The 26574-nt window shown below is 53.0% G+C and overlaps 9 protein-coding genes across 9 annotated transcripts; 4 read left to right on the top strand and 5 right to left on the bottom strand.

Moving 5' to 3' along the window:
- Positions 1-84: 84 nt before the first annotated feature.
- BDP55DRAFT_565223 (luciferase-like monooxygenase) lies at positions 85-1272 on the top strand (the record flags this gene model as incomplete). The annotated part of the gene is made up of 1 exon (XM_060570401.1): positions 85-1272. The coding sequence occupies one exon, from the start codon at positions 85-87 to the stop codon at positions 1270-1272; it is 1188 nt and encodes a 395-aa protein (XP_060423184.1).
- A 92-nt stretch (positions 1273-1364) lies between these two features.
- On the bottom strand, positions 1365-3530 carry BDP55DRAFT_398811 (uncharacterized protein). The gene is made up of 4 exons (XM_060567276.1): positions 2930-3530; positions 2749-2816; positions 2319-2683; positions 1365-2247 (listed from the first exon to the last, which is right to left on the bottom strand). Exons 1-4 carry the CDS (start codon positions 3207-3209, stop codon positions 1458-1460), a joined length of 1503 nt encoding a protein of 500 aa, XP_060423183.1. The 5' UTR covers positions 3210-3530; the 3' UTR covers positions 1365-1457.
- Positions 3531-5763: 2233 nt separating this feature from the next.
- Positions 5764-7260, bottom strand: BDP55DRAFT_734173 (Bestrophin, RFP-TM, chloride channel-domain-containing protein; the record flags this gene model as incomplete). The annotated part of the gene is made up of 1 exon (XM_060580174.1): positions 5764-7260. One exon carries the CDS (start codon positions 7258-7260, stop codon positions 5764-5766), a length of 1497 nt encoding a protein of 498 aa, XP_060423182.1.
- A 1949-nt stretch (positions 7261-9209) lies between these two features.
- Positions 9210-9987, top strand: BDP55DRAFT_398755 (uncharacterized protein). The gene has a single exon (XM_060567275.1). The coding sequence runs from the start codon at positions 9380-9382 to the stop codon at positions 9797-9799; it is 420 nt and encodes a 139-aa protein (XP_060423181.1). The 5' UTR covers positions 9210-9379; the 3' UTR covers positions 9800-9987.
- Positions 9988-10260: 273 nt separating this feature from the next.
- Positions 10261-11283, top strand: BDP55DRAFT_398734 (uncharacterized protein). The gene has a single exon (XM_060567274.1). The coding sequence runs from the start codon at positions 10436-10438 to the stop codon at positions 11078-11080; it is 645 nt and encodes a 214-aa protein (XP_060423180.1). The 5' UTR covers positions 10261-10435; the 3' UTR covers positions 11081-11283.
- Positions 11284-12453: 1170 nt separating this feature from the next.
- On the bottom strand, positions 12454-15686 carry BDP55DRAFT_682908 (uncharacterized protein). The gene is made up of 3 exons (XM_060576298.1): positions 15495-15686; positions 15323-15407; positions 12454-15258 (listed from the first exon to the last, which is right to left on the bottom strand). The coding sequence occupies exons 1-3, from the start codon at positions 15574-15576 to the stop codon at positions 12675-12677; spliced, it is 2751 nt and encodes a 916-aa protein (XP_060423179.1). The 5' UTR covers positions 15577-15686; the 3' UTR covers positions 12454-12674.
- A 2847-nt stretch (positions 15687-18533) lies between these two features.
- On the bottom strand, positions 18534-21936 carry BDP55DRAFT_398717 (family 3 glycosyl hydrolase). Its single transcript, XM_060567273.1, has 5 exons — positions 21557-21936; positions 21452-21499; positions 20382-21348; positions 19656-20332; positions 18534-19577 (listed from the first exon to the last, which is right to left on the bottom strand). The coding sequence occupies exons 1-5, from the start codon at positions 21692-21694 to the stop codon at positions 18876-18878; spliced, it is 2532 nt and encodes an 843-aa protein (XP_060423178.1). The 5' UTR covers positions 21695-21936; the 3' UTR covers positions 18534-18875.
- Positions 21937-24071: 2135 nt separating this feature from the next.
- On the top strand, positions 24072-24476 carry BDP55DRAFT_758917 (uncharacterized protein; the record flags this gene model as incomplete). Its single annotated transcript, XM_060580813.1, has 1 exon — positions 24072-24476. The coding sequence occupies one exon, from the start codon at positions 24072-24074 to the stop codon at positions 24474-24476; it is 405 nt and encodes a 134-aa protein (XP_060423177.1).
- Positions 24477-24883: 407 nt separating this feature from the next.
- On the bottom strand, positions 24884-26517 carry BDP55DRAFT_637910 (major facilitator superfamily transporter; the record flags this gene model as incomplete). The annotated part of the gene is made up of 2 exons (XM_060573044.1): positions 24884-26057; positions 26111-26517. 2 exons carry the CDS (start codon positions 26515-26517, stop codon positions 24884-24886), a joined length of 1581 nt encoding a protein of 526 aa, XP_060423176.1.
- Positions 26518-26574: the final 57 nt, after the last annotated feature.

Below are 26574 nucleotides of genomic sequence, written 5' to 3'. Positions count from 1 at the left end.
GGGGAAAAGAATAAGACACATTAGCTTTACCATCTTTCACACGGCAAATTGACATTATTACTACCAGTGTTCTTCCCTTCAACCATGTCTCCAACCTCAGTCCGCGAGGGTGGTCCAGACCTCAAAGGCCCCCTCGACTTCAAAGATAGCCCCTTAAGCAAAGCCTCACGACAACCTCTTCTCCTAGGCCTCTTCCTCAACCTCCAAGACATCAACTTCTCCACGCACCCAACGACAAATACGTGGACCTTTGACTACAATGTCTCCCTCGTCAAGCGCGCCGAGCAACTCGGCTTCGAACTGGCCTTCAGCCGCACCCAATGGCTCCCCAAAGGCGGCTACGACGGCGAGGCCTCGCTGGACGCCTTTGTCGCCCTCGGGGCCATGGCAGCTGTGACTAAGTCGATTCTGCTCATCTCTACTATGCACGTCCTCTACGGACCCCTTCATCCCTTGCATATTGCAAAGTACGGCGCTACGCTGGATCACATCGCCAAGGGTCGTTGGGGCATCAACGTGGTGACGGGTCATCGGGCTATCGAGCACGAGATGTTTGGAAAGCAGCGTATCGAACACGACCAGAGGTACACCATGGCTGGCGAGCTGTTTGACGTAGTCAACAGTCTTTGGAACGAAACGGAGAACATCTCCTACGAGGGAAAAGTGTCGCCGTGGCGCCTCGAGAACGCGTGGGTCACACCCAAACCGCATTATGGCCGCCCGATCCTCGTCAACGCGACGGGCTCGCCCGCGGGCATCGAATTCGCCGCGCGGTACTCTGACCTCATATTCATCACCTCGCCGGGGACAGCTCACATTGATAGCGCGCTTGAGACGCTGCCGGCTCACATTGCCAATATCAGAGCCGCTATCGAGGCGCAGGCCCGCAGCGGGGTTAAGATCATCATCAACCCCATCATTGTCTCCCGGGATACGCCCGAGGAGGCGTTGGCGTATGCGGAAAGCATCGCTGAGGGTACCAAGAAGGTCCAGGCCGATGTCAAGAAGTTTGGGACGGCGAACGGGGCGTATGATAGTGATGCCCATGCCTGGCGGGGCAGGAAGGATGCCAAAGAGAACAAGGGGCTGAATCTGGGAGGCAATATTGAGATTATCGGGTCGCCGGAGCAGGTCGTTGAGCAACTAGGTGCGTTGCACAAGGTTGGGATCGATGGTGTCCAAATCAACTTTTACGATTTCGCACCAGATTTAGAGTACTTTGGTGAGAAGATCTTGCCGCTACTCAAGGAAGCTGGGCTACGGGTAGACTGAGTCTCAGCGGATGGCAATGCGTGCCATTCCGGATTCAACTTCATCATTGACTTATGCAATAGATGCTCCTAGAAACCGTCTCGTGAATTCAAAACTCCTAGGTCGCCATCATTAAAACGCGAACCAGACCACCTTAACGCCGTACAGTATGTTTTACAAGTCTAAACAGACATCCGTCAACCCCCTCAAGAACTGGTCGACTTTCGACATTTGGGCGGCGGACTAAGCGGCGTCGGACACTCCAAGTCCACATCCTCCTCATTAACACCAAAATAGTACACATCATCATCCGAATCCCGTTCCGTCATCGCTATGCTCATTTGCCTCCTCACACTCAAATCTCTACGCAGCGCCACCCCGAGACTGTTGTCACTCCGCAGACTGCTCCTCACGCTTTCTCGTCGCGGGATTCCACGCTCACGGTTCACCCCATCGACGCGCTCACTCTCGACGACGATGATGCCGTGCTCGCTCTCCCTTCGAATCCCATTCACCTCCACCACAGGCATCGCCGCTGCCGTCGCCGCCATCATGGGCATCGCGGGTGGCATCGGCTCAATCTCGTCGAGCCCGTTGATGCTCGAGTGGTCGCTCTGTTTCCGCGAACGTAGCCAGAAAAAGGTCGGGCCGGGTTTTCTCATGCCCGTTTCTGAGGCGCAGCTTATGGAGGAAGACATCCTCTCGTTGTTGAGTCCGATTCCTCCCGGTCGAACGCGTTGCGGGCCCGCGCCAAAACTCATGTCTTCTCTGAAGACATCCCCTCCGCCAAATATGGTAGCGTCGTCATAATCGTCACCGAGATCTTGTTGTTGTCGCTCTACGAGCGGTCGAAGGGTCGGTATGCAGCAGCAAATGACCGCGCACGATAGTTCCACGACAGACCAGAGGATGATAGAAATTCCGTCGTACGTCATGTCAACCATATCAAAAGACCCGGGAAGATATGCGATCCGAATCACGGATACAGCACATGTTCTGATGGGAATAAATTCACGTTAACACTCAAGGTCTCTTAAGGGAATAAAGAAATGCCGAAATTAACTCACAATAATCCCAGAGCGAAGCCGATGGCGAGAGCAAGCTTCTGTCCTCGCCGAAGCCTCAGCCTTCCGAGCAGCGGTAGCGGCAGAACAAAGATGAAGATGTTCGTGAGCAAATGTATCGCCGCGTTGGCAAGCCACCATCCCAGCACACTGACGGACGAATCCGCCACATCGCGTTTGAGTATGACACTATACGTGACGCCCGCCGAGACCATCAGGGATACGCCAAATAACACGAGGAACGCAATGCCGCCGTTACATAGCATTTCTACCATGGGAAGGGGAAAGCTTCGGCGGTATTGGAGGAGGAAGGCGATCTTAATGGTGACGAAGGCGATGTTGTAGATCATGATGATGAACATGGCAAGCTATTTGTGTCGTCTAGAATCAGTATCTGAGGGTAGATAGAATCCTCTGTTTCGTGAAGGCTTACCTTTTGAGCTTTCTCGATTGTCTGCGCTTGCGTCATCCACACATGCTTTCCGAGTCCGAATCTCGTACCTGTGTCCCTCTCACCCACGTTAGCCCACAAACTCCCCCTTCATTATTGTCCTTTCTAGCCAGATATCTCTTCTTCACAAATCTTTTTCCTTAAGCTTATCTCAGAAACTTACCCATACATAGCATGACCCCATGAAAGGCCACCGTAGCAAACGAAAGCGTAACCATCGTGTCATCGGCACCCCATTGCTTGACAACCCGCGCCCTCACGTAGATCCGCAGTCCAACAAACACAGTCGTGACGATGAGCACCGCAATGATGACGCCGAGCATCATGTTGGCGAGGCTCTCGTGCGAGAGTGCCTGCATCTGCGTCGACCCGGATCCTTCCCCGGTGGTCTCATTGGAAGACACGTCCATGTCTTCCTTTTCTAGCTCGGGCCAGATCAACATTGAGCAAATTCGATGCCCTGGTGTTTCTTCTTATTCTGAGATGCGCATCGGGTGTCTGGGTTCCGTCCTTTTGGGTGACGGGCGCCCCAGTCGTGTTCGGTTCGGTATCAACTTCTCGTGGAGTGAAGTTCGGTGTCGAGCCCCTCAAGCTGCTACGCAGAATGAGAAGCTAAGGACCTTGGAGCCCTGGTATTCACCCCTTGTTGGAAGGAGGTGTAATTGAAAGATCATTCAGTCCAAAAAACAAGTGAGGACAGGACAAGAAACTAGGAAGAAAGGGAAGAGAGAAGCAGAACCAAAGAAAGTGATCAGCATCGGGGCTCAGAGAGTGGGAGGCTTTTACCACATATACGGGCAAAAGACGCCACGGGCTTAGAGTTCGGCGCTTAAACGAGCCTCAACCCATTTTCCGGCACGCGTTCGGTAAGAAAAAAGAGGGAATGTCTCAGAGGCCGCGTCCCCGGCTGCGCGATGGCCGCTCCGGATCCGGCGAACCGATCCACGCTTGGGTTGCGCCCCTCGCGACTAGATCTTCTTCCCCATCTAGGTTCGATAGGACACCCATTCCACGTTTGCTTCTGTTCCAAATTCATATTTTCCTTCATGTTCATCACAGATGCTTGTCGCCCCTCCTGAAACATGAGTCCTCTTCCCTTCCCATGGCCGCATTCGTACTACTGAATTCGGAATGGTAGCCGATAACCTATGGGCATTTTCGTCGAAACGTCTTGGACTTCTTTCAGCATTACGAGATGCTATGTTTCCAAGCGGTATGTCTCACTCGGTATGAGGCGCCGTGCAGCAATATCGGCCAACGAGAGAACTCATACATGGAACAGCTGCCAATTTGACGTGCGACAAACAAGGAATCCCTCCATGCCTCCCAATACACAGCTTATCCATTGAAATAAAAATCGAATCGTACGCAATGAGTCGTACTACGTGGATCTTCTTGCAAACGCACATACGTAGCGAGGCGCGACGGTCTCCCACCTCAAGTGGAGAAAGTGACCCTTCGGCGCGATCGATAGGATCCCGAAAATCTGGACCAAGGAGTCGGAATCGACCAGATCGACCTGTCACGCCTGTCACGCTTGTCAGATTCAAGCCTTACCTTAGCAGCTTGGGTAGGTATGATGTAAAGATCTCGGTTACACCGGCGGGTCCGTCCCAAGGCGCTCATTCTCGTGGCGTTTTTGCGTGGCGTTCCCCGCCATTGGTGCCAAAATCCACACTCCGGCGGCGGCTCCAGACTACCTAATCAACGCGGAGTCGGGCGCTGCTTCGCGGGCGCTGAGCTTGAGTAATATGGGAAGATGTGGTCCCGGTTTGCCGCGGGCAATTCTAAAATCCTTGAGGCAGGGCGCTCCTCGGAGGGAGAAAGAGACCGGGTATGGCATGTCCCCGCGCCCGGCCGTACCCCGCGCCCGCACGGCTGTCCCCCAGGGCGGGTGCCGGAGCGGGATAATTACATTGAACTTGTCGCGTGCCTAATCATATCCCGGGAAACCCCCGGGCTGGCTGAAAATCAGGATCATGTATTGCCTCGACTTGATAAAGTGCCTAGTACGCAGTTACCTGTGTACCTAAGGTAAGGTAAGGTGGGCATCAAAATGGTGTATCCCCAAAACATGCAGACCATGGCACCCTACCAACTGGACACTCTAGGTAAGTAGGTCTTTGAGCTTGATGTTCTATGCCAAATTGGGAAGCACTGTGGTACGATGTATTTACATCACTAATCCCGTGAGCTATAGAGAATATCATGTCTGGGCCATGTCTTGAACCATTCAACATCGCGCAGTCAGCTAAGTCTAGAACGACCGAATGACTGACTGAATCCCACCTCTGGTCGAAGTATGGATCCCAAAGTTCGAAAAGTAGCCCTTTGTTCCGATCCAAGGTAACCTATAAGTAAAAGTCGTGCGCATTTACTATATGTTTGGGTTGGTTTCCGCTTGGTCTGACGTTCCGCTTCAGACCCCGGTCGATGGAGGTCCGAGGAAACCCACACACACACCCACTTTACGGAGGGCGGCCCGCCCCGTTGCTTGATAGTACCCAGGTTTTCGAGATCGGGGAAGGAATTTTATTGTCGAGGTGGAAAGGTCGTGTGTATCTTTGGTAGGGAGATTAGCAGAGGATGTAAGACTTCATCGCATGGTACAAAAAGTAATACGTTGTCGCTATCGGGGGATCTCTTCATTTTGAAATGTTTTCCATTCAATTTGATGTCTACGCTTGTAGAGTTGTTTCTGTAGTCGTCTCAATACCATGAGAGAAAATGCCACGCTCAAAACCACACCTGTCCCTTTTTTTGTGTCATCCAGGAACTAGGTAATTACAGTGAAAAGAAAGATCCGAACCGTTCCTATGCCGCAAGAAGCCACCTGCCGGGGCCGTGTATGAAAGAATCTTGTTTTTCCGTGCCGTAAATGCTCCTTGACGCAAATCGCTAAACCCGCTCTCACCCAACCCATTTCCAATTCAAACAGAGGGGAAGGAAGAGAGATGAAGAAAGATTGGAAGCAAAGTGAAGGCACACGCAGTCTGTTTAGACGTTGTGGTCGCCATTGATAGTGGTGGTGCCTTCGCTGCTAGGCTTCTTCTCTGTCGCGGTGTTGCCGGCCCTTGACGCCACCTTGTCGAGAATGACCTTCTTACGGAACTCGAAGACGGTGTTGTGCTTGGACTTGATTGCCTCGCGGACGCGGTTCTCGGAGCGGCCCATCCAGATGTGGTAGGGAGCCATGCTGGCAGGAAACAAGGGCAAGTTTTGGGATGACTCCATGAATCGGTAGGGGTCGCGCTTCTCGAATGAGGCGATGATATCGAGTTCAGAGGCGACCTGTTCGCAGTAGACCTCAAGAGGCAAGTCGTTGACGTCCTCGCCAAAGGGGTTCTCAATCTCGCGACCGATGAAGAGGATACCGAGGATGATGTATGACGCGGCGACGGTGGCGGGAATGGTGATCCAGCCAAGCTTGTCAATCAGCTGGAAGGGGAGCAGCATAACATAGACCCAGGTGATCTGGCTGATGGCAATGGCGTACGCAATAGGGAGAGGTGTGGTCAGGACACGCTCGGTTCCGGTCATGATGTCGTTCAGAAGGGCAACGTTGTTGTAGGCAAGGGTTTGCTGCATGGGGACCTTGAGCTGGCCGTCCTCGACCATCCTGTCGATGAGGCAGGAGATGTGAGAGAGAATCTCGAGGGGGAGGTTGCCAAGAGGACGGGAGGCCTTCTTGATGGTCTTGCGGGGGTTACTGGCGGCGAAGGAGACGCCAAGGTATTCACCAGTCTCCTTGAAGAAGTTCTTCTTCTTCAGGGTCATCTTCTCGGGCTCGGCGGCCGTGGCTTCTTGCGCAAAGGTCGTCATGTGGGAGACGAGGTGCTCGAGGTCCTCGTACTGGGTGTAGGGCTCAAAGCGAAGCTTGTGCTTCAGGGAAACGGAAAAGGCGAGGAGCAGGTTCATGCAGCCGACCTTGCGGAGCAGCGACTGTCTGGGATCGATGTCTTCGTTGTCACCACCGTGAATCCAGAAGACGCGGCCAAGACTCTGGGTAGCGAGAATGAGCTGGGCCCAGTAGCGGCGACCCTCGGCGTAACGTTCATAGGCGGTAGAACTGCGCAAAGAAAGACCCATACCGACAACGAAACCCAGCACGGTAAGCAGGACAGAGTCGACACCCATAGTGGTGCGGTACTTGTCGATGACAGTGATAGCGGCGGACCAGAGAGACATCCAAATCAGGGGAACAACCATCTTGGGCAAAATGCTGCCGTGCATTTGCATGAAGAGAGGCCATTTGGAGTGCTTGAGGATATCGCGAGGGCCGGTGAAGTAATCGTCAATGTCGATGCTGGTGTTTTTCCTGCTGAAGGGGTTCGGAGTCATGGGACCGGTGGGCGACATTGTGTCGCGCAGCTCTTCCGTGTTGAAGTCGGTCATGCGCGGCTTAATGGTGAAATCCTGGTGGTTCTGGTTGTCGCTGGCAGGGTTGTGGTTGTTACCGCCCGTAGGCGCATGGTGACCACCTTCTTCAGCCATGATGTGAGGCGTGACTCCGGAGTCGTTGGTTGGTATATTGATTGTTGGAACTTCGTAGGCCGAGGTGTTTAGGTGTGGCATATCCGGAAGCGGGAGGGAAGAAGAGGAGCGGGAAAGGGAGGAGGAGCTCTTTGATATGCTCCTAACGTGTCGATTATAGACAGACCCTGTCTGTCAATCGGCAACGATGGCAGCGGGAGTGAGGGATGGTTGGTCGAAAAGAGTAAGGACCGTAAGGACCGTAGGGTAGCTTTTGGCGCGGGAGCGTTTGGTATATGAAGCGTAGCGTTGGAAGGGGTACGAAATTGGTCGGAAGGATGATGAGAGAAGAAGGGGGAACCTTGTGTGAAGTTGGGATATTAGACGGGAGTTAAACTCGAAAAGGGCGCTGATGGTGTGGAAGTCGACCAGGGCCAGGAGGTGAGATGGTGTGGTAAGCACAGGTACCGTGAAGTAGGAACTTGGTGATGATCAGGGGTTGAATTGGTGAAAGCGAGTGTCGGACGAAAAGAAAAGATGAAGAAGTAGTAGTGACAGGAGGGGATTTCCAAGAGGAAGAGATCAGAAGGAGAAGGGGATGTAGGAGGAAGAGATGTGAAATAGGAGATGTTTCGTTAAGTATGCGGTGAAAAGCAGCCAAGAGAAGAGAAATGTCACCGTCGCGTCTGTAGCCACTGATTATTTTCATGACTTGTTTTTTATTTTATTTTTTACCGTCTTTTCTCGCTCTTGCTCCCACTCCCACCTCTTGGCCCAATGGCTCGCTCTTTCCTGGTGAGAAAGAACATTCGCTCCTGCAGGCCACAGATGCACCCCTTGGCGCTTTTCCTCTTCAGTCCAGACCTTCACACCTTCCCGCTGCCGGATCGTCAAACGGCCAATGCCTGCCTTTCTTTGCCCAATGGAAAGCGTGTGTTTCCTCTGTTCCTGCCCCAGTCGACCAAAAAAAAAAATGTCAGGCGTAGGGAAGGAGCGAGAGACAAGGGTGTGGGGCACTTGGAGCGGCCAGCCCCGGGGAAGGAACCCACAATTCGGACCCAAGTGGAAAGCCAGTGAGAACCGGTGGAAGGAGCAAGGGGCGGAGCTGAAACAGGGGCCATGCGGCTCCACTTCGTCAGGACTGCTCCTTCTTCTTCTCTTTGCAGTTGCCTTTGCAGCATTTGGGTGAGTGACGAGTCTGAAATGTCACAGTCTCAATGCACTTACGAATGCTTTGGGTTGACTCTCGACTGCTGCATCAACTCCCGAACGGGATCTTCGTACACTTTGGCCATCATCACCACGCATTGATATCCTGCGCGCTGACAAAAAAAAAAATTGTCCCTGATCTCCAGGCAGAAAGAATCGGGCACGCACGAGCACGCTGGCGGCTGTCGAGCTTACTTGCATCGCAGTTCCTCCACTCGCTCCGTCCATCTGCCCACTGGGCTGAGCCCGACCGCCGTCGACACGTGGAGGCGCCCAAGTTGATCGCTTGATTCCCTGGATTTCGACTTTCTTGTTTCTGGCCTTCATCCTTGGTCGCCCAAATGCATCTCCACGGGGGCAAAGAGACGCAGAAAATAGCAGCTTTGCCGATGATTGGACAACACGACACCGCAGACGGGTCTCTCCTGGCCAAGGCCGTTGACAGCATTGATTTCCTGCTCCACCTTTCCCTCGGCCGGTGATCGAGATTGATTCGCTGTCAACTCATTCCTCTGCCAAGAATTCAAGACGCTGCAATGTAAGGTACGGATACAGGTCTGGTCACTCTGTACTCCTCCGATGCCTTCAAACTCTTGTTCCAGTGAGTCTGTTGCTCCCTCTCACTCCCTCTGGTTCTAGCATACTTCTCCCTGCGTGTGAAACCCTATCCATGCGTACCTCAGAACTCACGACTCATCGACCAGCGATGAGATACGCATCGGCTAACCTCTACTCCCTGAGTTCCTAGGCCTTGCTCACCGATGGTTCGTGCCCCTGAAAGACGTTACAGGCGACAACGGCAACCCCCGAGAGTCCCCATCTGTGTGTCCTGCAGATTTCACTGGAAGCCCTGAGTCTTTGATGGCCAGGCCCGGTCTAGGTACAGGGCATTGGACCTGTATTGGCCGCAGTGTTACTTTGTACCGTACGAATGCCGATACGAAGGACGGGCGGCGAGACGACGATCCTGCTGTTTTCAAGCTGGCCTCCCGTCTGGAGCCGTGCGGCGTGCCACGGTGAGGTGCCCGCAACTTTAAGCAAGCGTTGGAATATTTGGGTCTTGGCGGGTGAGGCGAGACGAGGCGAGCCAGGCGCCATCTCTTGTTCATTTCGTGCCAATCTCGCCAGCACCTTTCAAGCCATCATCACCGACATCACACTGGGTCTTGGCGGTGTCCCCTTAATAATCCAAGTTGGCACACCTAGCATTCAATGTCTGAAACTGAAGCTCAAGCTCAAGCCGCTGCTCGTTACGGATACTCGTGTGGCTACAAGCCGCTGCACAGTCAGCAAGTCCTCGACAGCCACGCACGCCTACGGCCCTACACCTCACTTTTCCAGTTCTCGCTGACCTCACGGCAGCCTCCAGTCTAAGTCAACGAGAAGCCGGGACGTCCTCTGTGCCGGCACGCCTCGTAAGGTCACTCGCGTGCGGCTGTGAGCGGCGTAGCGTCAGTCGGCCGGCAATTTTGCCTCAGGGCTCACAACGACGACGCTCTCAGACGCACAGCCGGCAGCATTTCTTCGGGGGACGCGGGTGTCAATCGGACGGCATGGATCTGCCTGCCGCCGTCTTTCCCACATACCGCCCGCCATCCAATGTTTACCGTGGACCGGATGATTCAGTGTGTTCATCATCGCGTTCCACCACTGTTCATCATATCTCCTGTGAGTTCCCCCGGCGGCCCATCAAGAATTCGTTTCCCCTTGATTCAAGGTGGTGCCAAGAACCCACATCTGCCCCCTGCATTTCACATTTCACACTCACACGCCAATCTCGCGAAGAAACCAAATATCACAGCCACTCGAGCATCCGTACCACACCGCGTAGATAGTACCGCACATGCAACCCGTGCTTGTCTGCCTCTACATCCGCGATGATGAAGAATAGTAACACGAGACAGTAGAGCTGACAAAACTATTCGTAGGGTACCGACCACTCGACGAATATTCGAACATGCCCTGGATGCCTGGATGACTCGCCGTCATGGCCTCGGCCTTTGACTGTGAAATTGATAAACCAAGGTTGGCCATTTCTCCATTCTTTTTCTTCTACGGATACGCTACAAGTTGTTGCGAATTGAAGGTCCCCTCTTGTGGTGGCGAAGCTTCCTTGGCAAAGTGGAGAAACGAAATGGTCGTACCCTCGAGGGGGAGAAAAGACGGAGGGAAAAATAAATGTTTACGGCGATGGAAGAAACGGCCCCACGGTCTTCCATTTTGGGAAATCAGAATCGTAGCTCCCGCCGAGTGGAGATTTCCCCGGCCATTGGCTCACCACTTTTTTCCATACTTTGCTGTGGGTTTCTCACGTTCTTCTCCGTATTGTTGGCCTTGTGGCCTCAGAACGAAAAAGCTTGACCGTCGCAGACGGGGGCCTCCCAATCGAGCTCCAGTTTTGCGTTCCCTGGAACAGGACAGTGCGACGGTCGCCGGGTTCGCTCCCGTTGCGCGTATCCGTTCGTTTGGGTCTTCCCAACTTGCCGTCGCTGTTTTCTCCTCGGCCTGGCCGCCATCGAACCACACGACTGTGCACGACGCATCAGGTATCCATCGAGAGGCTCCGAACGGCGTCAAATATCACTGCAGATGTGCAGACGCGAATTACCTCACCTACGCTGTAGACGGCTGACTAGGGCTGACATGCAATTTGCAGCCCAACAGGCAGCGAGATTCCTTTGAGAGCTCGGATAACTGGTCGTAGGCTCGTAGCTGCAGCCTCAAGCCCCTGCATCATGATCGGCCCCCCGTCCGAGCTTTTTTCGCTCCCGTTTCGACGCTAGACTTCACTCAAAGAAGTTTTGGTCGTCATGACCGCTTTGCCCAATGAGTCGATGTCAGAACGGTCTTGATGCTTCTCAGGCTGTACTCCGTAAGCTTCAGCCTCGATTGCGGCCCCTGCCCTGCTATTTCTTTCCAACTCTACAAGTACAATCAAGGTACGATCGGGCGGGCGCCGCTCCGATGCTACGAGAACGTGGCTCACAGCTACCAAACCACCGGATCAAAAGCATATTTACGGAAAGTGGGCACGCTACCTTACTCTGTACGAACTACGAAAATACACAGCCTCTTTTCTCTCTCTCCCTCCGGCTGTTGGTAGTCGTCGGCATACGAGTTCGTTGATGAGCCATCTTCGCCATCTGCCTTGTTCTGTGGCATTGGCGGCTGCGTTCTGGACTGAGTCAATTGAAGCGTGCCGAGATATTGTCGGGTGGCTTTCCGATGCTCTGCGAAGGCCTCCATGTCCACGGCCCACCGGGCAGGGCAGGCTCCCTCCGGCTTTTTCTTACGCCCCCGGCCGATTACAGACCCGCTCGGCGGCCCCCGCGCCGCCCGAGCCAAATTTGCCGAACAGCAGCACGTGAGCCGCAACGACAGACAGACACTCGTGCCTAGCCCTGGGCTGATAGAGCTGCTTTGGGTGATGGAACAGGATGATTGAAAGCAAGGCGAACACACCATGTGGTCTGCAATGTTATGATGATTGAAAAATGAGAGAACTAATGCCAATACCCTTGAACCCCTAGGAGTCGGAAGGGCCGGAACGCAAAGTCGATCATTGTCAAGAAACAGGATTCATGCCGGCCCATTGGAAGATTCTTGGCGGTCCAACTTCCGCCACTGTATGTCTCCACGTATCCCGCTTACTAAAAGGTGTTCTTGCAATGTCGTAGATGGTTCAACGTGAATGTTTCAAAGCGAAAGTGGTTTCGTTCGGTCAGATTCACAGTTAATACCAACATAGGGAACTCCAATGATGATTAACATCAACCCCGTCCGATTGCCATAGCATTGGAACAGGAAAATTGCATTAAAGCTCAAGAGAGTTTTACTCTCTTTGCAAATCCTTTAATCTTGAACTTCACCTTCTTGATAGTCAATTCCAGCTGAAATCGTGCCTCTGCTGAGAGGTTGGAATGTTAATGCTGGTGGTATCTAATCAAGTTACTCCATTGGCCCGGAATATCATGGCACAGGCAAGCATATCTTTGCGAAAGATTGTATCAGAAAAGAAAGTGTTCAATTTGTAACGAGTGTATGTAGTGAGCTATCCATTACGCGGGTCCAAAGTATATAGTACATGATTATGGCTCCCAAATCCGCCCAATCATGGTAAAAGTACAGAGATTCCAAGCCTGTAGGCCGTTTGTTGCAAAGAAAACCAGCGCAAAGGCTGTATAGTGAAAACATGAGGCTGCTGCCAAAAAAAAAAAAAAAAACGCTTAGCAGTCGCCCTGGTTGAAAGGAGCCAGGGTAATAGCCTGGTTGTTGTTGGTGAAGGTACGCCCCTCAGTAGCGACGCGGAGGACCGAGTCGGCCGAGTTGCGGTTGTAGAAGAAGCGCGAGTACGTGTTCTTGTTGACGCCGTCGTCGCCCGAGGCGGTGCAGTTGAGGGGGACGCCGACGAGGAGAGACTGGCCGTTTGTGGCGCAGACAAAGGGCGCGAGCTTGCGGACGAGGGTCTGGCGAGGGGTGAAGCCGTTGACGGGGCGGGTGTCGTCTGCATAGGGGGCCGGGACGGCGACGAGTTCACCGTTGGTCTGGAAGAGTTCTCCGGTGGAGAGGTTCAGGTCGAAGAGGGCTGCTTGGGAGCCGGCTGGCTTGATGGAGAAGCGGTTTGAGCCGAGGGCGACGACGGAGTCTGGGACGGGGCCGGTGGAGACCTTGAGGCAGAGGTTGCGGGCGATGACGTCTGTTGAAGTCGGGGTTGCGGAGGAGGAGGTTGAGGAGGAGGTTGTTGTGGTCAGGGTGCTCGTGACGAAAGTGCTGCTTTCCGTGCTGCTGCTGCTGGAGGCAGAGGCGGAGGTGGAAGAGGCGGTGCTGGAGACGTCTGTGGAGGTGCTGCTGGCGGAGGCAGAGGTCGAGGAAGACACGTCTGCGGTGGAGGTGGCAGATGAAGAAGTCTCAGAGGCGGAAGTGGAGGAGGAGCTCACGTCATCGGTGGTGGTAGAGGCCTCGGTGGAGGTCGAGCTGATGATGCTGATCGTGACGGTGGGGTCATCGGTGAAGATGGTGCTATTGGGGAAGAAGGTAGGACTGACGGAGGAAGTCAGGGAGGTGATGGTCGAGGACTCAATGGCGGTCGAGTTCGGGAAGAGGGTCGACGTGGGGAACAGGGTCGAGGTCTCGGTACCCGAGGTGATGACGGTCAGGGTGGCATTGGGGGCGACGGTAGAGGAGGAGAAGGCAGACGACTCGGTGGAGGAGATGTTAGGGAAGAAGGTGGAGGTGGAGGTGAGAGTCGTGGAGGACTCCGAGATGGTCACGGTCGTGGTGTTGGGGAAGAGGGTGGAAGAGGGGAAGGCCGAAGAGGACTCGGTGGAAGTGACGTTGGGGAAGAGAGTGGAGGAAGGGAAGGCAGTCGAAGACTCAGTAGAAGTCACATTAGGGAAGAAGCTCGAGATAGAAGTGAAGGAAGAAGAGGAGGACTCAGGGACGGTGGCCGTCGTGGTGTTGGGGAACAGAGTCGAGGAAGGGAAAGTGGACGACTCAGTGGAAGTCACGTTGGGGAAGAGGGTCGACGAAGGGAAGGCAGAGGACTCGCTGCTGGAGGTGAGAGTCGTGCTGTTGGGGAAGAAGGTGGGAGAGACGGAGGCGGTCTCGGAAGTGGTCGAGTTCGGGAAGAGCGTGGTCGAGGGGAAGACGGTTGAGGTCTCGCTGCCAGAGGTAATTGTGGTGTTGGGCAAGCCGCTGCTGGTAGGGAAGACGGTGCTCGACTCGCTCTCCACGGAAGAAGTGGTCGTGTTGGGGAACACGGTGGTGGAGGCGAAGCTCGAAGTGATTGTGGTCGACTCGGAGGTGATTGTGGTGTTGGGGAACAAGGTCGAGGTGATGGAAGACTCGATGGGGACCGAGCTGGATCCGGTAGAAGTGATGTTGGGGAAAATAGTAGAAGTAAAGGTGGAAGAAGTCTCTGAGATGGTAGAGATAATAGTAGAGTTGGGGAAGAAAGAGGAAGAGGGAGCGGAAGAGCTAGCCTCGGTGCTGGTGCTGTCAAAGATGGTGGAACCAGTGGAGGAAGACTCGGCTTCGGAAGTGGTGGACGAAGGTCCAAGGGTAATAGTAGTGTTGAAAATAGGGGGCAGCGAGGTGGTGCGGGTAACGAAGGTGGTGAAGGTAGCGTTGTTAAGGAAAGTACCAGTCACAGAGGTAATCTCCTCAACCACTTCCGTAGACGTGCTGCCGACGGAGGTCGTGGCCGTGACCGCCTCCAAGGCCGTAGACGTGGCGAGTACGGTAGTGATGGCAGTAGAAGTCGTCGTCGTGGTCGAGAGAGCCGTGGAGCCGGGGGACCCGCTGCCGGAGACGGTGACGGTCACGATGGAGGTGGACAAGATCGTGGCCGGGACCGAGACGGTTGCTGTGGCGGTGGCGACAGCTGAAGTCACCGTATCCGGCGTGACGCCGAGGCAAGAGCAGGCCGAAGCATAGCGGGCGACGGAGCTGCAAGCCGAGGCGTAGGCCGGGAAGGTGTTTGCGGAGATGGCGGTCGTGGCGGCCTGGCGCTTCTTGAGGGCGAGGGTCTCGAAGATGGTCTGGGTCTCAGTGGCGACAGTAGTGATCTCGGTGGTGCCAAAGGTGAGAGTCCGAGTGGAAGAGACGACAATAGTGGTGGGAACGATGACAACCTCGGTAGCGACGGTCGTGGTCTGGGTGACACCGACGAGAGAGGTGGCCGTGGAGGAGGCCAACTCGGTCTCGACGACCAGGCTGGTCTCGACGGGTCCGGCGCCGCCGCCGGAGGTAAGAGTGACAGTGGAGGTGAAGACTCCACTGGTCGGGACGGTCACGGTTGTGGTGGTCGTCCTGCGAGAGTGTTAGGTCTGAATGATAGACAGTGGAGATGGAGACTCGTGAAAGAGGCACTTACGTGGCACCGGGGTAGACGGTCACCTGCAGGAACCGAGAGCAGTCGGCAGTACCACTTCGGGTGGTGAAGGCACTGGCCGCAATGGCTACGCGTGGGTTTGTGAGTCAGTCCATGTGGTTCTTCTGCTGTAGATCGCCCTCTAGGTTCGAGGTAGAGGTGGAGGATCACTCACCTCTCAGGCAGTTGTCCCTGTTACACTGAGCAGCGCCGAACCCAAAGAGGGTGGCCAACACGGCGGAGGTGGAAGGCTTCATGACTGCTGTTAGTAACTGAACCTCTTAAAGACTGGTGACCCTTGAACTTCGAAAAGAGCAAAGAGTGAATGTCTGGAGCTTGTCGATGGGAAGAGATGCAGGAGATGACTGCGCTGGTGTGGAGATGAGAACAACTCCAGACAACCGGGCCTGGAAACCTCCAAGTCTTATACATCTAGAGGCATCTCGACAGAGGCACCACTGAGAGCATCAAATCAACAGACTCGGCATAGGAAAAAGCACCGCCCACGGCGACTTCCAGAGGAACCAACGCGGTGTACCAAGGGATGGTGGGGTTGAGAGAGCCAACAATCGGCCACCAATATCGCGTCTTTTCTGGGTCTTAGACTCCTTCTTCCCTTGGTTCATCTCGCGATTGCCTCAGCGATAGTGCTGGCCATGCGGCTCCTCCATCATAGACTCGCGACTTGCAGGCTATACACCGTCCGTTGCTTGCTTTGCCCATCGAGACATAAGCAATCTGAGAAGTAGTCCGCATCCCTGCCTGGCCATGTCCGTTGGAGACGAGACCAAGCTTGCGGACACTAGCGAATGTGGCTTGACTAGTAGCAGCGTGGTGCCAAGTGGTATGCTTCGCTCCGCGGGCGGGATGAATGGGTAGATCGCCGCTACGCGGTTCGCAGAAACCCGTCTCCTCAGCCTCGGAACAGCTCCGGGGGTCATGGGTCTGGTAGGGCTCGTACACATGCAAAAGGTAGATAAGTTTGCGTGATGAGAGGATGTTCCCTAGGATCCGTGGATCCCTGTGGGAAACCTCACTAGCCACTTGGCTCTGGTGGGTGGTGTGCCTCAGATTAACTGCGCTGCAAGGAACCCGTCTGGCTTGCTGCAAGGGCCAAATGATTTGTCTGTCCGAGATGCAGACATCGGACCATGGCACGCCATTGGTAGGCCCTTGGCAAGGGAAATTCAAGAGCCGTGTAAGAAAGGGAGAGAGATTTAGAGAGGAAGAGGCGCCCCTCCCCCTCGTGGCCCCCCAGCCGCGGGGTGACACGCACGGCACGTTGGAAAGAAGCAGGTTTTGTGCGATTGGGCCATGGAGGGGTGGAACTTGGGCTTAGGAAGCCGAGAAAAGAAACACCATCTGATCTAGAAGACCTGCGCTGCTGCAGGTCCCAATGGAATTTGCGGAAAAGAAAGCGTGCTTTCGCGCGATAGAGTGGGCTCTATGAACGGACTAAGAGCTACGCTTCCTGCACGTGCGAGTCACTTTTTGATGAAGGTCTTCAGAAAGCCCTGCATCAAGATGCAAACGAGAAACAAGCGCACCACGGCTGTAAATCCGGATTTTCATCCCATCTTTGGTTGAGCTGAACTGAACATGAAGTTGTCAAAATCGTGAGACAGCAGGAGAAAAATTGGCTCGGCTTGTCGTCTCCCTGCGAGATATGTGTAACAGAGCCTCAAGAACGGGCTTTTGCGTGCCGGATGAACCCAGCATTACGGTAAATGACGTGCCAGCCGATGCGTCGCTCGTTACTAACCTTGTATCCTGACGAATGAGACCAACTCCGGGTTACCGAGAGTGTGGGCTGTGGAGATGGAAATGACCTCTTTCTCCAGTTTCGCATACCTGCAATGGGCCGCCCACAATTTTGCCTCTTGTGCCAAGGCCGTTTCGAATTCTGTCTATCAAAAGCTAAGGTCGTTATAATTCTCGGCGTGAATGATGGCTTCAAACCCGAGTAACCTCACCGTCCCAGCACTAGCTGATCCCCCAAATACCGGAGCTTATTCGGGTCTGGTACCATCACTACCGTTCAGCTCGTGGAGGCCTTGTCTTGCTTAAGTGCCCTAAATAACAACACGAGGGAGAAATTCACGTCATCATCGCCGTGGCTCCGCGCGAGACATTGTATGGATATTGCGCACAGGCTAGACCACGAACGTGCCGGAGGTCTCACCCGTATCCCGGTGGGAGTCGAGGCCCGCTGCCCGCCAGCTGCCCATCATGTCCACATATTCCTGTGATAGACTCCCAAAGTGCGAAAGCTTGTGTGAGATGCAAGAATCAAAGTGACAAGTCGGCTTTCTGACACTAGGCTTGGCAGATCTCAAAAATTGCCACGCGCGCTGAGACGATGGGTCCGGGATACGAAGGCTGAGGAACATGGCATCGGATTTCGCGATGATCTGGGCCCATACCGACTTTGAGGTTATTCGGCGGGTACGTCAATTCCTCTCCCATTGTCCTCTTGAGGAAATATTCCGATGCCCTGGCTAGCTGACGGGGAAAAGGCTGAAGCTCAATAAAAGCACTACAGTGTGTCACTGGGTTGATCACATGCATTTTGCGGAAGTCACAGTCTCCGAGAGTAGCCAGGATATATTCAGGACCGATTGTGTGACTATCATGATCGTGGTCAGCCTCACTAATCCCTCGGAGCTTTTAGCAGGCAAGCAGCGGCTGAGATTATCCCGCCAACATCTGAGAGATCTGCACTCCCATTTGACTCAACGGTCTCAGATCTGTAACGGCGCCATTTCATCAGTGAACAGCTGAAGGAAAGGATCCGGTTGCCCTATGTGCGACTGTGCAAAGTGCAAGTGGTGCTGTAAAGGGAGATGATGTCTTTGTCAGTGACGCGATCCAACTGCCGCATTCCACGGAACCTCTTTCCGTCGCCCAGCAAGCTTTAGCGAGGGAACCCAGGATCTTACTCCGGTTCGGCTGATTCTAAGTAGCCGTTGCCTTGATACTCATTGTCTAAATTGAAACAGAGGATGACTTGCGGTAAGATAGTCCGAAGCGAGATGAGGTCGTGAAAGTCTTGAAAGCATATCCCTTACTACTGATGATCAACTACTACAGTGAGTTCAATGGACCTGAAAGAAAGCCCAAACCAGGGCAGCTGGGAAAGTCCCAGTGTCATCATTGACTCAAACTGGGTCCACAAAATAGAGGGATGGTATTCTGCGACACTGTCTGGAATGTTGGACTCTATCGATACCGATGGGCCGAGTCTCAGAAAGTGCATCTCCAAGCTTCTCAGTGCAGACTATTACTGGCATAACATGACATTCATCATACCGCTACAGAGATTATGGAAGATTTTGCAACAATATGCTAGGTAGTGCCCGAAAAGTCGTTTGCTCAAGGTGGAATACCCATGGCCGTCAATGGAAGGTACTTTGTAAGCCTGACTTGCAGAGGACATTGTCATGGACATGTGAAGTTCTGAACGCGTGGATTAAGAACTTATGGATTGCTCTCAACGCTTGAAATCTATATCACGCGCATTGTATGCCCTCTAGAATGGCTGTGTAAATGCGTGCAATCAGACACCCTCCCAGAAAAACGTCTCGGGCAGGTTGAATGTGGCTCGCAGGATCTCATCCTGCGGCTTGGAGCTCGAAGCTATGATGACAACATAATCTCCGGCTTCTGCAACCCACTTAGACCTCTCCTGTGACCAATATGATAGCGAGTACTTATCGAGCACAACTTCAACAGTCTGAGTTACATTCACAGCCAGGAAGGGTTTGGCAAACCCCTTAAGCTCTCGGACAGGTCTCAATATCGTACTCTCCGGGTCGTGAACATAGACCTGAACGACCTCTGATCCGTCGTAAGGACCCGTGTTTTTCACGTCAACCAAGACCTTCATCTTGTGATCTTCCATCGCCTCAAAAGTCTTTGGCACTTGGAGCTTCGAGTACTCGAACGTTGAGTAGGACAGGCCTTGACCAAAGTAGAAGAGTGGGTCTCTGTCGACTGATTCGTAGTAGCGGTGGCCGATGAAGACTCCCTCGCCGTAAACAATGTCATAGTCAGACTTTGAGAATGAGAGGTAAGCCGGAGTATGTTTAATGGACACGGGAAATGTCTGAGACAGGCGGCCGGAGGGATTGGCTCTGCCAAACAGAACGTCTGCGAGACCATGGCCTGTCTCCTGACCGCCGAACCAAGCGTGGACCAAGGTAGCTACTTTCGACTCCCATGGCATCTGTATTGGGCAGCCTGACTGGGTAACAATGACCTGTGAAAATTGATTAGCATCGGAAACATACGACTCATATCGGCTCGTGCGCATTTCATGAGACAGAAGGCCACTCACAGCGTTTGGATTAGCTTGAAGCACAGCTTCGATCAGATCATCCACGCGGCCCGGCAATCTGAGGTGTTTGCGGTCGGCTCCTTCGTACTCGAAATCCGATGACAGTCCAGTAACAACAATTGGTATATCAACACTCTTGGCCAAGTCCGCAGCTTCTTTAATGAGAACGTCCTCATCAATGAGCTCGAATCCACCGATGCGTCCTGCAAGGGTCAATGCGGTACCAACGCCCCCTGAAAGATCTTCGTTGACTTGAACAACTTCAAGTTCGAGAGTTCGGCCTTCGACCACATCCGTATTGCAGAATTTCTCCATGGAAAGCCTGTTGAAGCATGGCGTAGGCCCGGTCTTTGGAGGCTGGTCGCTCCATAAATCGATGAGCTCTTTCCCATCTACCCTTAGTTTGCCCTTACCCGATGTACTGAAGCCGAATTTAAAGGGGCCTGTGACAGAAGGCGTGTAGGTCGCCCGGGCTCTGACGTAGAATTTCTTCGGAAGCGATGCGTGGAAACTCTCTGGCACATCAATGAGCTCTTTCTGGGCATGGGCCGTTAGAAGCACTTCGGCGTCGGGATTCTCGTCTGGGTTGTCTTCAAAGATCTCGACCGACCACCCAAAGCCTTGATGTTGCGATTGCTGAGGCGCTAGGTTCTTCAACAGTGGGCTGAACCTGAAAGCTGTGAAAAATGTCAATGATAGCTCCAAACAACTTGGAGGGAATCTTACAATGACAGCCAAGCGCATACGACACATTCTCCTTTCCCGCGGCCTCAATAATGGCATCATAGGGTGTCACGGAATAGTACGGCTCAACTTCCGCACTGCCACCGCCGCTCAGGGCAGGATTCTTAATGTGGTCGCCAATCAATCCGATTTTTTTCCCCTCTGATTTCATAATGGGGAGCACCTTGCGTTCATTCTTGAGCAAGACGATACTCTCAGCCACCAGCCGGCGAACCAGAGCTTGCTGCTCGGGTGTATTCGACGCCGCGAAATAGCTAGCCGGTTTCGTATCCTTGACCTTATTCACCAGATTGAGAATATTCCTGACAGCCTCATCAACTGTCGTACGCGCGACTTTGCGGCTGTTGACAGCTAGACTCAGACACTTGCCTCTCCATTGCGTGGGCCCAGGCATCTCCAAGTCCAGCCCAGCGTTGATGGCTTCAGAGGTGCTGTATGTACCAAACCAGTCGCTCATGACGAGTCCCTTGAAGCCCCATTCATCTCGAAGAACCTGCCTCAGGAGTAGAGGGTCCTCGCTAACGTGAATTCCATTGATCTTATTGTAAGAGGTCATAAAGGTCCAGGGGTCAGAGTCGCGCATTACGAGTTGAAATGGCATGAGTTGGATTTCTCTCAGGGTCCGCTGCGTCATGCACACATTGTCTTCGATGGAATTATCTGACTGGTCGTGTGCGGCATAATGCTTGACGCTGGTTGCTACACCTCTCTCTTGCACGCCATTGATGTAGGCTGCTCCGAGGATGCCGCTCAGGAAGGGATCTTCGGCGAACGCTTCGAATCCTCGTCCAAACAATGGCGAGCGTTGAAGACAGATAGTAGGCGCCAGCAACACATGGACTCCTCTAGCCCTTGCTTCCTCTCCAAGAAGATTGCCGACCTTGTGCAATAATTCGGCGTTAAAGGTTGCGCCCATACCAGTGGCGGAGGGTAGCATAGGGCTCGGGTTCTGAAGATTGGAAGCATTTATCAGCACTGTCATTGGAGCCTAAAGCACATGGTCACACTAGAAGACTTCCTATCCCCTTGACCAAATGAGGAGTTAAACTGACACGTGCAAATGATCGACGCCCTCGAATACCGTGAGGTCCGTCTGAGGTCTGCACAGGAGGTTAGTCAGATGTACCTGTTCTCGCTGAGGTAGAGTGTCAACTTACAATGAGATCTGGAATTTGGCGATGAGGTAGACCGGTCGTTCGGAAAGATCCCTGACCAGCGAGCAGCTCGATCTTCTCGTCCCAGGTAAGTTGCTCGATCAACGCCTCGACGTCGAGGGGTGTGAATTCGGCCGCCATCTTGATAATTTGGCCTGTTTGGTTCAAATACCGAGAGACAGGAGAGAGGTTGAAAAGTCCGGTAGTTACGGGCTGAAGCCAAACTTCAAGTAGCCTTCCGGTCAATGTTATGCGGTGTCATCTGGGGATTTGGTCGGCACAAGCCCGATTTCGAAGCACAAAAACCGCCGAAATACTGTCCTTCCCCGTAGGATGAGCGGGCCGTCTCGGAGTATCGTCGGTAAACGTGACAGAGTCTCCTGTCACGCGTGAGCAAAAGTTGCCTTGATTCGTTCACTTCGGTGCAATCGGCGCATTTAGGCTAAATCCGCAGCAGCCGGAACCCTGTCCGGAGACTTCCGGAGACTTCCGGAGTCCACGGGGCCCCGCAAATACCACATCCGATCCAGTCCCGGGACCAGGCGCTGACTCCGCTCTGCAAAATGCGGGGATTTATATCACCGGAGCAGCGGTGATAAATTCGGATTCACGATACGGCCGTGCTTTTACCCATCCTTATGTCATGAGAAATCGACCCCGGAGTAAGTAAGCAAGGTCTCATGACAAGGAGAATGAAGCGCATTTACTGGATTGGAATGAGTTGTCATCTCAGATGGATTCCCGCCATCATTGAACATCATGGAGCGTAGTACAAATGGAACGAGACGATGTTCAATAAGCAAACCCGTCAACTATCTGCTGCAATAACCTCCAGCAAGGTCTACATTGGCAAAATCGCAATGTTGGTCACCCGGCGGCTGTGAGTATCTGCGAAGCCCCATATGGATTTGATAGATAGAAGCTCAATCGCAGGTGCTTAGTGTTTGCCTCTTGACACTTCAATGTTGTTGTAGTTCTACGGACAGCCGCATGAGTTGAAACGTCGAGGCTGTTACACAATCACCAAATCACCAATTGTCACATTGATCAGTTCTCGAAGTTGCCTCCTTGAAATGTTACCTCCGTGCCCTCATCTAGAAGTTCGTCATTATTTAAGTCCTATTTAACAGCGAGTATTTCCCTTACTCTGTCCCTAAAACGCGTACGATTCTTCGGCCCCTCAACGACCATCCTCCCTAAGGATGTCAGACTCATCGGATGATGATGATGATGATGACGGTTCAGACTTCGGCGATCAGCCAGGAACCAACTGTCAATCACACGCAGATACTAACGATGATTCCGATATGTCTCCCTTGTTGGACTGGAATGATGGCTCTGATCGGGATGCCCTGATGGGCCGTTTTTCTCTCGCTTAAACAGGCAGCAGATATGCCCCTAGTCGAGAAAAACAAAGCCAGCGAGTTCAATACCAGCATCAAGCCAGCCGGACTGCCGATATTCCCGAGCTCTATCTAGTTGACAGCCGAGGGAACTCTAGGGAATACCGTCTCGTTCCTGCAAAAGTCGAACCAGGTCAAGAGGTCGAAGATCCGAGGCACGGTTTAGAATGCATCGAAGATTCCAGGAATCAATCGAGCCATCAGTTCCCACGTCCCCAGGCGCCATATTCATTCACGCTTTTTTAAGGTTCCATTGGTTCCACAATTAAATCGATGGAAGATTCTCCTGAAATCAGGAGCGCAGAATATACCATATTCTTTACATTAATGCTGGTAGTTCTCGTCTTCGTTATGGTAGGCCACTCGACCAGAGCTTTCTTCCTCCCTATGCCGTGATGCCATGGCAACACTCAATCCGTGGTATCCACTACCAGTAGGTACCCCAAAGAATAACGAAATACTGACAATCTTTAATTACAGATTACTATATTTCCTCTTCCATAATCATGCGCCTGTGTTTACGAAGGTCGTAGGGCCATGGGAACCACGTGTCGTGGCTCAACACAACCACTGACCACATCGCGCATCCAAAACACGCAAAGGCAGAGACGATAGCCAGCACTGGTTTTGGACCGATGAACATAGAATGGTACCTCTGTTGTCTATCTCAGAGCAATCAAGTTTCTGCGATACTCGTGCCTGCTAGTAATAGATTCTGAATCCCAAGCAAGTAGAACAATGGCTGAGAGATGTGTCAACTCTACGTCTTCTCGGGTGCAGGAAGGGCTCGAGGCACGAACCAGGCTCCTTCGGTGTGACATGGAATTAATATGCGAGAACCCATGTCTGTTTGCGTTGTTATCACACAAGTGGCTGCATTTTGTGCGACCATGAACCTGCTGTTGATTGTGCTCTGTGCCACCACCCTTGAGAGAATCTGGAAAACATTTGAGCAAGTGGCCTCATATGAAGCCGTTTTCCCCTTCATTACCACACCAACACCAGGATTGTTACTCGAACACTGAACTCCATTACCCGGCATCTAAATTTGTTTCTGGGAAGACCGCAGGCCCAGTTCACAGTCGATCAACGATCGCAACGACTTGAACGCAACAATGTCTGATACGTACGACTTAGATTATGATTCATGCTCGACTTTACTGGACTGTCCACTAAATTTTGAAGCACTTTCTGCTCCCACATCAACCTATGGAACGTTGCCTACCCGAAAGAAAAGATCCTCGCGGGGACGCACGGATTCGTTCCGACAAAGCTGGGCCGCAGGGCCATCTAGTGTGAACTCTCCGGAGCTCTACTTTATCGATACTGAAGGAATCGCCCACAGATACAGATTACTTCCAACGGATATTGAAGTCGGCCAGAGAACTTTCACTTCCTCTCCTGATCCCTCTCACCACGTGTCGGAGAGTGCGGAGCTGTGTGCTTGGGTGATGTTCATCATTTTGGTCGTTGTCGCAATCGTGTGCTTGACCTCCTCAGATCCTCAGCTCGGATGGTAGAGTCTATGTATGTAGAAGTGGAAGGTGAGCTCCATACACGTGCGGTTGTTCTGATAGTTCAATCGCCTAGATGCAAAGAGCCAGGTACCCTATAAGTAGTAGAGAACCTACGAAACATCCGAGGAGACTCTTACTAGCCTCAAGCGTAACAATGGCAGGTATTGATAAACAGTAGACAGGAATCGGACCCGGGATCCCCGGGACCCATGCGTGAAGAGCACTTCGTTCAGATACGCTGATATTCTCCGATATGCCATGGACCTTCGTGACAGACTGAAGCACTTTTAGTCATGATGTAGGCATTGAGGCTGGGTAGAAATGAAATAAACGGAATAAACTCAATGTACTATGGGGGTGCCAGAATGAGGACAAAATGTGACATGTTTACTAGTTTAGCCAAATAGGATTTACATCTCCTTCGTCCCCGAGATCTGGGCCGACTTGTCGTTCAATCCACTCACCTGAGCCTCCGATTCGGCAATTTTAGCGTTCTCCTCATCTGACAAACCCTGGGCATTCATGGCAGGCCCGTATCCGTACTCGGCCATCTCCGGATGCCGCCTATCCCACCATAACATACCCAGCTGAACCAAGATTGTTGCTACAGTGAACGCAGTTGTCAGAGGGAAACCGATGGGATGCCTCGGAGCGTCTGCAACACGGAACGCCCCAAGAGGTATAGTCGCGTGGCCAACGTAGACAACGGTGACAGTCAATGCCACGATGATTGATCGAGCCTCGGGCTCTTTGCGTAGAATCTCGGCCATCCATGCCATGAGTGACGGGCTACCAGCGTTGGTGCCATACGTGAGAAAGTAAAAGGCGAGAATGACTTTATGATCAGATGGCCACCCGCACAGAACGGCTAGACAGATGCCGTGAGCGGCGGCAGAGAAGACGCTTATCTGCCAACGCCAACGCTTCCAGTCGGAAAGCCAGTTGAGACCAATATTAGTGACAATCTGCAAGGCGTACCCGCCAAGGGGCAGGATATTGACTTGATACGTATCGTAAACGCGGTTGCCAGCTGAGTCCTTGATGCTTTCGAGGTACAACACAAAATACGAATTCGCCCGATGAGCCCAAGCCCCAAAGGCAAATGAGAAGAGATAGAAATACGTGACCGGGTGAACAATGAGCTTTCGCAGCTTTTGGCGGAGCACCGATGCCGGAATGCGCTTGGATGTGTTGACGCCGGAGTTACCCATCCTTTCGCGAGCCAGGCGCTTCTCATTCTCGGTGAGATAGATGGCGCGTGTATTCGCTGGCGAGTCTGGCACGGTGACGAAGGCAATGAGACCCTGGCCAACTGTGACGGAACCGGCGATAATGAAGAGCCATTGCCAGCCAGCGAGACCGTGAACGCCGTTCATGTCCCGGAATAGGGCAGCTTGGAGAGCTCCGAGGAACATCGCGCCGGCGACATCGCAGACTGTGAAGCAAGCAACTCGGACGGCGAGCTCGGCAGGAGTATACCAGTTGAAGATGAGGGCGACGACGCTAGGCCAGAATGCGGATGAAAAGAGGCCGAGGAAGAATCGGAGTCCAAAGATGGTTTGCGCATTAGGGGCTTTGTATGTGCTAAGCTAGTGGTCAGTTGGTGTGCACTGGGGAAGACATTGGTAGAGACTTACAAGAGCACCAGTAGTCCCCAACTCATCTCACAGAATGGGAGAAACATTGACGGCCGGAACCTCGTCTGAATCAACTGCCCAGGTACCAAGCCCAGTGCATATCCAATAGAGAAAAAGGTATTGAATTCAACAAGCTCATTACCGTATAGGCTCAAGGACTCTCTCATCCCCGAGACGTAGGCTTGGGTTGTGGCAGACTGGTCCATCTCCTTCATGATGCCTGCCAGGAACATCCATGCAAGCAACATGACATCTAGCTTGAAGACTAGGACATTGCTAGGGTTGCGGAAGTACGGAATGAACTTTGAAATGTGTTTAAAGATGCCTTCTTGTGGGGGCCCATAGTTGATGGATTCCTCGGCTTCTGGCCGGGGTGCCGACAAAGTCACTGATGTGGCTTCACCCATCGTGGCTTCAGTGTCATTTGCCAGCAAGCAATGTTTAAAGACCAGCGGAACACAAGG

This window comes from Colletotrichum godetiae (assembly GCF_030913485.1).
Source record: "Colletotrichum godetiae strain CBS 193.32 chromosome Unknown BDP55scaffold_74, whole genome shotgun sequence".
Taxonomy (NCBI): Eukaryota; Fungi; Ascomycota; class Sordariomycetes; order Glomerellales; family Glomerellaceae; genus Colletotrichum; species Colletotrichum godetiae.
This window is presented reverse-complemented; position numbering and strand designations above follow the sequence as displayed.